The sequence below is a fragment of the Meriones unguiculatus genome, chromosome 14, assembly GCF_030254825.1.
Source record: "Meriones unguiculatus strain TT.TT164.6M chromosome 14, Bangor_MerUng_6.1, whole genome shotgun sequence".
In the NCBI taxonomy this organism is placed as follows: Eukaryota; Metazoa; Chordata; class Mammalia; order Rodentia; family Muridae; genus Meriones; species Meriones unguiculatus.
The window spans coordinates 85,632,151-85,643,123 of NC_083361.1; the positions used below are offsets into that span (position 1 = coordinate 85,632,151).

General features: G+C 47.6%; 1 protein-coding gene across 5 annotated transcripts in view; it reads left to right on the top strand.

Moving 5' to 3' along the window:
• P4ha3 (prolyl 4-hydroxylase subunit alpha 3) overlaps nt 1–10,568 on the top strand; it is a 36,920-nt gene extending 26,352 nt beyond the window's left edge. The window contains exons 9-13 of one of the 5 annotated variants that reach the window (XM_021660698.2): nt 1,665–1,824; nt 3,994–4,056; nt 7,716–7,784; nt 8,975–9,071; nt 9,774–10,568. In XM_021660698.2, coding sequence (XP_021516373.1) covers nt 1,665–1,824; nt 3,994–4,056; nt 7,716–7,784; nt 8,975–9,071; nt 9,774–9,844 — 460 coding nt within the window. In that variant the 3' untranslated portion in view covers nt 9,845–10,568. The remainder of the gene's footprint in view (nt 1–1,664; nt 1,825–3,993; nt 4,057–7,715; nt 7,785–8,974; nt 9,072–9,773) is intronic. The other 4 variants (XM_060367652.1, XM_060367653.1, XM_060367654.1 and 1 more) reach the window with 4 other exon arrangements.
• The last annotated feature ends 405 nt before the right edge of the window (nt 10,569–10,973 follow it).

Consider the following 10,973-nt stretch of genomic DNA (forward strand, 5'->3'; position numbering starts at 1 on the left):
TCCTTGTCCTCTGGGAGGGGACGTGACAGATGAGCTTTAGTCCAGGATTATTTGAGCGTCCTTGGTTTGGACTGGTACATTTAGGACTGTCCGCCCTACTTCCTACTGTGAGCCAAAACCTAACCAGAAGCAACTGAAGGGGAGAAAGGTCGGTTTTGGTGGTTGGTTAGAGCGGGTCTAGTCCATTGCAGTGGAAGGCGTGATGGCGGTGGTTCCCTGGTGGTAGGAAAGGGCAGTGCAACCTCTTCCCCTTCCTACATCTCGGGGGAGCAGAGACAGGGCCTGGATTGGAAGCAGGCAGGACCAGGCTGTGAACCCCAAGACCCACACCCAGGTTCTACAGCCTCACACAACAGCAGCAGCAGCAGCATCTGGAGACCAAGTGTTCAAACACACGCACCTGTGGGAAACATTTTCCACCCAAACCATTATCAGGGACATTTTACGTTAAAAGCTGTTCTCTTGGAGTGTATGTACCATGTGCATGCTTTGCCAAGGAAGGCATAAGAAGGCATGTGCTTCCCACAACTGGAGTTACAGACGGTTGTAAGCCCTGTAGGTGCTGGGAACTGAACCCAGGTCTTCTGCAAGAGCGAGTGCTATTAACCACTGAGCCATCTCTCTAGCCTCTGTGCTTTTTTTTGTGCTTTTTTTTTTTTTTTCTTTAAAAGCAGTGGCTAATTTTGTCCTGCGTGACTTTTGCAAATCCAAGAGCTTGTAGTTTAATTTCTCCGCATAATGATATGGAACAAAATAATCCATCAGGGCGCTGCTGCCGCTGCTTAGAGAACACAGCCTCGTTTGTCCAGGGGTTTCAGTTCTGGCTCCAAATTCTCTGCTTCATCAGAACCTCAACAAGACATTCAGACAGAGTCTGAACCGGGCTTGGACCTGTCCTGGTTTGCGCAGAGCTGGACCAGAGAGTTGAGACGCCCCTGGGTACCATGGCAGTCAGTAACATACCCTACACAATTCTCCACACGTGTTTCTCTCTGTCTTCTAAAATCGTGGAGGTAGATATAACCGTCACCCCTCTTATAGAGGAGTGCACTGGCCCTTAGAAAGGTCACATACCTGACAGCATCATGCAGAGAGGGAGACATGTTGAAGAAACTACTGTCCTTTCTTCCACTTCCATTCTTCCTTCCGTTCCTTTGGTAGGGGCATCCGGTCTTGCTGTGTTTCTCAGGCTGCTTTTGAATGCCTGGACTCAAGCCACCTTCCCACCTCAGCTTCCTGAGTGTTGGATGCACCACCACACCCAAAAGTCATCACTTTAAGTCCTGGCTGCTCCTCATGGAGATGTCTTAATAGCACAGCGATTTTAAGGATGGGGTTTGTCATCTTCCTCTCTGAGTCATGGTCCTGGGTTCTGTGAGCTTTCACCCAGCTCAGCAAGGCTCAGCAAGGCTCAGCAAGGCTCAGCATAGCCTCAAAGACTGTTAGCCATGCAAATGAGACTGTAGGCCGAGCAGACTGGGCTGGCCTGAGGATGACTGGGTGACTAGGCATTCATGGCTCCTTCCCTCCCTCTCTCTGGTAACAGACTTGATTCATTTGTTATTCATTCTTTCATCCACATGTCTGTCTGACATTCACTCACAGACACCATGTGGTCAGCTCCATCGTCAGATCCTGACGTTGCAATCCTTGCTGTGTTTCAGTGCCTGGCTGAAGGACACTGCTGACCCCATGCTGGTAGCCCTGAACCAGCGCATTGCTGCTCTCACAGGCCTTGACATCCAGCCCCCCTCCGCAGAACACCTCCAGGTGGTGAACTACGGGATCGGAGGGCACTATGAGCCTCACTTTGACCATGCGACGGTAACAGTGGGGTCAATGGCAGTTTTCTGGGGTAGGGAGCCAGTGCCTTCTTTCTCAGAGGCACAGGTCTGGTAGGGCTCTCAGAAAGTACTGTTAAAGTCCGTGAACACAGGCTTTTGTCTCCAGATTATCTGACAGCCTTGGTTCCGCTGGTTACTGGATTTATTTCCTTACCTGTCACTGTTCTTCTTCACCGGAATTTTCAAGTGGGAGAATATGGCCTGTAATAAAATCCTATCTCCTACTATCCTCGGGGACTTTCCGGTGAGGATTGTCTTCAAATCTTTCTCCTTTCTTTGTGACCTCAGCTGCTAACCTATATTGCCAATAGCACTTATTTACCTACTTACTTACTTATTAGCTTTTCCAGACAGGGTTTATCTGTGTACCCTTGGCTGGCCTGGACACACTTGTTAGACCAGGCTGGCTTCGAACTCACAGAGATCTGCCTACCTCTGCCTCCCTGAGTGCTGGGATGAAAGGTGTGCCACCACACCTGACTGCCGGAAGCAATTTATTTATTTATTTATTTATTTATTTATTTATTTATTTATTATTTTTCATCTTTATTCTTCTCTCATACGTTCCATACTGACTGCAGCTTCTCCCCCTCCATTCCTCCTAGTCTCTCCCTCCACTCCTCTCTCCCTCAGATCATTCCTCCTCTGTTTCCCTTCAGAATAGTTTTGGATAAAATTTTTAATTAAAAGATTAAGAGACTGGGGAGATTAAAAGGATCTCTCCAACAGAGCAGACAAGATCAAATCATAGAAATATCACAATAAAACCTATGAATACAAATAATACGTTGATAATTTAATTTGAGCAAAACACATTAGGTATATAAGTGACCGATAAGCATAGGAAAAGAATTGCAACCCCATGAAACAAACAAACAAACAAACAAACCACCTCTCTACAATTGATCTATCGATCCAACTTTATCAAGATTCCAAGAACTTTAAAAGTAGTGGTCAAGTGGCTGGGGAGATGACTCAGTACTTGTAATACTCACTTCCTGGGTACTTACTTACCCAGAAAAGTATTTGCCATGCAAGCATGAGGACGTGTGTCTGAATCCCTAGAGTACACATTAAAAAGCAACCAGGCACAGAAGAACACACCTGTAATCCCAGTTTAGGGCAAAATGGGAGGTGGAGACGGGGAACCCCTGGAAGACTTTGCTCAGCTAGCCCGGCACATGCAGCAGGCATACAGCGAAGAGACCTTGTCTCAAACAGGGTGGGGAGGGACGACCTACACCCAAGATTGTCCTCTGACCTCCACATGTGTGCTCTGGCATGTGCATGCCTATGCTCAGGGACACACACGGCATACATGTACACATCATACATACGCAGAGAGAGGGGAATGGAGGGAGGGAGGGGCCGAAGGAGGGAGGAAAAGAAAAAGAGAGAACACAAGTTAAAGAAGGAAGCTGGGCAGAAAAGACTGTATATTTTATGAATCTGTTTACATAACTTTCTAGAAAAGTCAAAACATAGAGACAGAAGAGTAGATAGCCAGGTGTGTGGGGACATAATTGACTATAAACCTTTATTAGCAGATAGAAATTTATAAAACTAGATTATGGACAACTGATAAAATTTGCTAAAATTCAGCAAACAGTGTTTACAGTGAGTGAATTTTGTGGTGTGTAACTTGTATTTCTGGTTGTTCCTTGGGCAATTTTGACCACCAATCTTATGATTTGATATTTCTATAATCATCTTTTATAATATATATTTTCTTTGTTTTACAGAGAACCTAAAGTGCAGAACCCCTTGCCTGATTTTCTACTTGACAATCATTTGTTTGATTTGCATAGAATTCACTCATATGTATATCCAAAGAAATTAATGTCCAGATAAACAGCATACTGAGTACTTCCCAGCAAAGATGAACACACAGTCTACTTGATGTCGTTTGCAGTTTTATGCTGTCCCTGACACCTGCACTCTAGTGTCATTTACTCAAATTAACTTGTTTGTTTGTTTTCGAGACAGGGTTTCTCTGTGTAGCCTGTGTGGCTGTCCTGGACTCACTTTGTAGACCAGGCTGGCCTGGAACTCACAGAGGTCTGTTTACCTCAGCATCCCAGAGTGCTGAGATTACAGGTGTGCACCACAGCACCCAGCTCCACTTAAGTCTGTTCCATTTCTGTCTCAGTCGCCCAGCAGCCCCCTGTACACGATGAAGTCCGGGAACCGAGTTGCAACGTTGATGATCTATGTGAGTCTCACGCTGGGAAAGCCAGGGCTTCTTTCTCAGTGGCCAGTTAAACTATTCTATCATGTGGGCTTTCAAAGTGGTTTCATAGATCGGTTTTATCTGGTACTGAACACAAAAATCTCTAGGAATTTTGTACACTTCAGGGCAGCATTTCTCCCCTTTGGTTAGGCATAGACATAATGGGATACCAGACAGACTTCTATCCTCAGCGCTTGCGTGTGAAGGTCTAAATATGACCTTGCCTGGGCTTTGGGTCAGGATGGGGAAAGCTAGGAGATCACAGACTTGAACAACACAGGAAGAAGATAAGGTTGCCTCCCATCTTAAAGCCTGGTTGGTACTGAAAAGCATAGACCAGTCCATGAGCCTGTGGACTTGGGAGGAGAAAGAGAAGAGAAAGGAGCAATTTAGACTCTGAGAGGAGAGAGTGAAGAGATATAAAGTCAGTAAGTGTAAAACCTCCTCTCTCTCCCCTAGAGTCCACACCCTTAAATAACACAGTAAAGTGATCAATTGGCCTCCCCTCTAAATCCCTAGCCTGGTCTCACAGGATGCAGTCCCAGCCCTTATCAACACTGTCATTATCCTTCAGACTATGAGGTTCACTTTCTTCTCCACAAACCTGCTGCAATTCCAATCCTCTGTCTCTTAGCGGGGACTTTTAGAAGCAATCATTTACTGGAGGAGATTAGTTGATGCTTCTGATCTGGGTCGTTTGGCTAGGAGCAAGTGTAGGTGAGACTTCCTGGAAGGGTAAGCCTGCCGACTGCTGGGGCTCCAATAGCACCCCAAAATGAAGGCCTCGCTTTAGGCTCTGTGGAAGAACAGACAGTCTCTTGGCATGCCCTCTGTCCAGAGGGCTGGATCTAGTCTCCACAGCACAGCCAGAAAGCCAGTCAGATGCTGGCGTTCAAAAATCATCTATGTCAAGTATTCCAACTTGTCCCCCAGTGGGCCAGTTACACACTTCCTGTGGTAAGAGAATGTCCTCTAGAAAGTGTCATAGAACTCTGTGGCTGTCCCTGTACCCCACCAAGCAATACGGGAAGAAACGTCCAAGGCCAATCAGAGTCATAGGGACCCAAGATGGGCCCAGTTGTGTTCAGTGCTTGCGTCTCCATATCAATATGACAGCAGATATTTCTCAAGACAGTTGTTGAGGTTTATGGGAAGCACAAGCAATAAAGTATGGAGGGAATAATCTTTAAGAAATGCAGGAAGAAGATTTAGGTGAAAGCCAACCAGTTAGTGACTTTTCTGCTCAGTCTAGACATAAGATCGGTCCAGATATGAACCGATCATATCTGGTTGATCATTGATCAATGAACATTCCTCTCCTTTCCCCCAAACACAGGAGCAAATCGGTATACTCATTGGTCCTGAACGTGGGCAGAGGAACAGGGGAGGCAAGGAACACTCCAAACATGGCTGCCATTTCCAGGTTCTGAACTGGCAAGCCAGCTGTGTTTTCTCTAAGTCCTGGCACCTGGATTCCTGGTGCTTGCTGTGTAGCACAGGTGATGGTAGTGGGGTTGACTGCCATAGGATTAAAGAGCGTGAGCCTTACTGTGTCCTAGGCGGGGTAGGACCAGCTCTCCTGTGTCCTGCGGCCAGAGCAAATGTAATATCAGAAACAATGTATTTACATCAATGCTTTAACCTAGTAACTGCGAGGTTGACATTTTTTCTCATGAACGCAAATCAAAATGCAAAAATAACTTCACCCATCAAGGTGTTGAGTGCAGCATTGTTTACAGTCGTATTCAGAAATAACTTACATGTTTGTAAGTGTAGCAAAATGCTTTTGAGGGACATTGGGGCCAGACAGCATTGGCGCAGCTCAAATCCTGGCTCTGACTGGGAAGAGTTAAGTGACCTTTGGTCCTTTATCTCTCCGAGACTTGGTTTCCTCATCTGTAAATTGTGAATAATAACGGCCATCTTAACTCACAGGATTCTCGTCAGGACCAAGGGGACAATACATTTGTGCAGGCTTAGTATAACGCTGCCGTAAATACCACCTGCTAATCTGCGCAAACCGTGACCGTATGTGTGTGCTCCTAGACGGTGAGATGGCAGGATGTTAGTCCTTAATACTTTCATATATTACAAGTGTTTATGTTATTTCTCTGAAAGTACAAAGGAAAATGTATACTAAGAAAATACATCCAGAGCTAAGAATCTTCAGTCAGTAAAATGTTTGCCTCATGTTTGCAAAATATGAGGACCTTGTTTGATCTCCAGGACCCATATCAAAATCTAGGCTTGGAGACTAGTGCTGGAGAGACAGAGACAGGTATGTCAATGGGACTCAGGGGCCAGCTAGCCTAGCCCCCTGGGCAAGTTCCAGGTCAGAGAGAGACCTTGTCTCAAAAGACAAGGTAGACAGTGTCTGAGAACTGAGGTTGTTTTAGCCATGGGGGCACGCACATGCAGGTCCACCCCCCAGGCGTGGGGCGTGGAATATAACACCAAATTATTCCTCAGTGTCTTAGGGTTATTATTGCTGTGGTGATACACCAGGACCAAAACAACGTGGAGAAAGGGGTTTATTTGGCTTACTCTTCACAGTTCATCCAAGGAAGACAGACGCAGAACCCAGAGCAGAAACCGGGAGGCAGGAGCTGATGCAGAGGCCGTGATGGGTGCAGTTTCACTGGATTGCTCCCTTGGCTTTCTCAGCCTTTCTGATAGCACCCAGGACCAGCAGCCCAGGGATGGCCCCATTCACCATGAACTGGGCCTTCCCTCATCAATCACTACTTAAGAAAATGCCCTGCAAGCTTGCCCACAGCCCTAGCTTATGGAGGCATCTTCTTAAGCAAAGTTTCCTCCCCTCTTGTGACTTTAGCTTGTGTCCAATTGACATAGAACTAGTCAGCACATTCAGTATAGGTAACCAGGAAGGAATCTGAGTGATCTGAGGACCACAGTGGGGCAAATAAACAGTTCCTATGATGCCAACTTTCCTGACTTCGATACTTAGAGAGAAATAGATTTAATCAAAAATATTTGTGCAGTGGTCGAGGTGGCTCAGCGCTTCAGTGTGGGGCCTGCTCTTGCATAGAACCAGAGTTCTGTTCCTACACCTACATCAGGCATCCTACAACTGCCCATGGCTCTAGCTTTTCCAAGCTCCAAGGGCATCTGCACACATGTGAACACATACACAGGCATATACTAATTATTTTATTTGTATAAATGTTTTGCCTGCATGTATATTTGTGTGTCGCATGCTTGGTGCCCAAGGAGGCCAGGAGAGGATTTTGGATCCTCTGGAAGTGGAGTTACAGGTGATTTGAGCTGCCATATGGGTGCTGGGAACCAAACCTGATCCCCATCAAGAACAAGTGCTCTTACCCACACTGATCTAGCTCTCCAACCCCTACACGTAATTTTTAAAAACTAAACAAATATTTTTAAAACTTTCGAATCTACTTGTTATAGCCCTCCATCAAGATGGTAGCCAGAAGCAAAAGAACGAGGAGCAATTCCAAACTCTCATCTTGTGGTGAGAAGCCCCACAATTTCTCCCATGACTGAGACAGCGGACCCCAGCATACAGTCTGTGCAGAAATCACCTCTAAGTTCATGAGCACATGATGGTGAAGGACTGTCAGCAGTTATCTTAACTCTGTCTTCTTCCTCTTGCATGCTAGCTGAGCTCAGTAGAGGCTGGAGGAGCCACGGCCTTCATCTATGGCAACTTCAGCGTGCCTGTGGTTAAGGTGAGTGGGTCCTGGCCCTAGAAGATGGGGTTTGTGATGCTTGTAATGGTGTAGAACTCACCCATCTTTCTGCAGGCTGTTGCTTGGGGAGATGGATAAAAAGCGATCTTTCTTGAATCCCAAAGACAGCCTCCCACTCCTGTCTGTCACTACAGCATGTTCTTGTGATGTCATTTTATTTCCATGTCTCGTTTTACTTCCAAGTAGACGATGGCACGGCAGTCTTCCTTGTCACTGCGGGTTCCTCAGAGGTGAGAACTCTGAGTTTCCTTCAGCTTCTCTATAGTAACTAGTCCCCAGAGAGCTAAGGCACCGAGACTCAGAGCAAGGCCTAGAATCCGGTCCCTAGAGCTCAGACACTGACAGTCGTGACAATACACTGCAGTGACAGCTGTGGCCCTCCAGAGAGCCAGTGCTGAGAGGCTCGTTTCATGAGTGACTCTATCCTCCAGGGTTCAGAGGAATCAAACTTGCCCTTAGTAACCCGGGAAGGAAATAAGGTAGGAGAGGCCAAGTCTGCAGCACAGAGACAGTGCCCGCTGCACCCTGGGCACCCAGTAAGCAGCTGATAGTGCCCAGGGCTTGGGCTGGCTGTCTAATGTGTCTTCTTGCCAAAGGCTCTACAAGTCTAAAGGCCATCATGGTTGAAGGGAGTCTTGGGGAGTGGATAAGGATACAGTGCATGGAGGAGAACATAGGCTATGGGGTCAGAACTCAGGGGCCTGAGGCCTGACTTTGCTTCTTGGTTGCATGATATCAAGGCCCTAATGCAGGAGGACTGTGGTGTACTTGCTTCCAGCTGTGTGTCTGATCCTTTTTTACCCTGTGGGTCGTGTAGGGTGTTTGTCTGCAGTGACCCTATGAGCCTATGCCTACCTGGCTTCCAGCACTTACCACATTGTCCTAATCTGCTGTCTTTCACATCTGTCTCTTTTGAGCTCCCCAAGAGCAGAGCTGGGTGTGGTTTGTCTCCACATGCCAGGCCTGGGGCAGAGCAGGCCATGAGGTGATGATGCTTTCACCCTCTGGTCTTTCAATGCCTGCTTGCTCCAAACTGCATGGGGGTAAAAGAGTTTCCTTATCTAGTGGCCCAAATTCTGTGCCCTTATTTGCACATGTAGCAAAAGTCTGGGATTCTGGGCTGACTCCCCCGCTTCTGCCCCCCGGGGGCGGGGCCCTCTTGTTTTCAGAACGCAGCACTGTTTTGGTGGAACCTGCACAGGAGTGGAGAGGGAGACAGCGACACACTTCATGCTGGCTGTCCTGTCCTGGTGGGAGATAAGTGGGGTAAGGCTGTCTTTGTGGGTGAGAGAAGGGAGTGAGGGGCATAGAAAAGTGAATGGGAGTGGGTGGAGACAGGCAGAGCCTCCCTTCTGAAGGTTTCATGAGACCACCCGGCACCAGTGATACGAATGGATTAGCAATGAGGGCCCCCCAGCAAACTGGGACCTAGGAAGAGCAGAGCCACAGTAAGTGTTGGCAAAGGGTTACTGGCCTGGCCAGGGTGAGGCTTCACCTCTGAGCACAGAGGAGAGGAGTCAGACGGTAGAGGTCCTTCCCCCCTCTGCATCAAGGCAAGCACCATCAAACCTGCTGCTACCATTTGTGCCCCCAGGGAGTGCTTAGGAAGCAGCAGGACAGCAGAGGTGGGTGGGCCTGCTCGTGGTGGATGGCCATGTTCACTGGGCACACGTGTGCAGGAGCACCTCTCTCTGAAGCTAGAAAGGCAAGTGGGAAGTGGCTGTCATGTTGGCACTGCTGTGGGGCTTCTGGAATGGCGACTGAGCCAAGTGCCATGCATCTGAAAATCAGTCCAAGATCTGCTGGGGGATTTCTGGAGGTCGGTATGCTTGCTAAGCCAGAAGGAGCAGAACTGCGCAGCTTGGCCAGGCCTAGGCTAAGCAGAGAAACAGAAGGCTTTTAGGCCGTGCTCCCATGCCCTGTGAACACCTCCCTGCTGAGGCCGTCTCCCTCCCTGCTCTCCTTCAGTGGCCAACAAGTGGATACATGAGTATGGACAGGAATTCCGAAGACCCTGCAGCACCAACCCTGAAGAATGAAGCGCTGGCAGATGGCAGCTTGTCAGAGAAGCCAGAGCCATGGGTAGAGGGGAGCACAGCCTCCTGAAGGAAGGCTGCTACCTTATAAGTGGGAGCTGAGGAAAAGCCTTTTCCAGGAACCCTCCAGAATTTGCATTTGTTTCTACTCCAGCTGTGAGACTGAGAGCAGAATGGATAATACAAAAGAGGCCTAACAGGTTTCAGACATCGGTGAGGATAAAATGGATGAGCTCAGTATAGAACACTTGTTTAGCATGTGTAAATGCCTGGGTTCTGTTCACTAGCACTGAACACACACATACTCTACACACACACACACACACACACACACACACACATATATATATAAACACATACAGCTGTGCATACACACACATACACAATACCCACATGTATTATATATACATGTATTATATACCTACATACATAACACATATACACACATGAGCATATACATACATACAATCACACACAAACATGCACACACAAGCACACACATACACTCATACATACACATACTCCACCACCACCACACACACAAATTTGCAAACAGTGTATCAGCTGACACCTGCTGCTGCTCCAGCAGAAGAGCCTGACTCACAGGGCTCAGTCCCATCACCAGTGGGTAGATCATGTGATGACTTTTTCTTAAAGTGGAAAGCAATTGTGTTTTTTTTTTAAATGATGGTTTTTATTGCCATTAAAATGTTTTTAAATCTCCTCATCTAACAGAGAACGTTCTTCCATGATGTTGATCCAGAAAAACCAAAGTAGTGCCATTGATTTGTGCTCCTGTAGGCCAGGCCCCAGGCCCCAGGCCCCACTTCCATAGCCCTGTTCTGGACTTGCTGACATTGTTCCTCAGAGCCTACCATCTCCTGTCCCTCCAAATCCTCACAGGAGCTTTTCTCATTTCACGCAAGGTCCCTTTCCCTGACCACCTCCTTCCAGCCTCTCTGCTGTATCCACCGCATTTCCTTGCTAATGCCCGTTTGCTGAGCAGACTTCATTCCTTTGCTAATCTGGGCCACTTGCTTTCCCGGCCTCCCTGTTCTCTGTTGATGCCTCTGTCAGAGCCACATCTCCACTCTTGCCCGAGTGCTTGCCTGGCCTCTCAGAATCCCCAGAG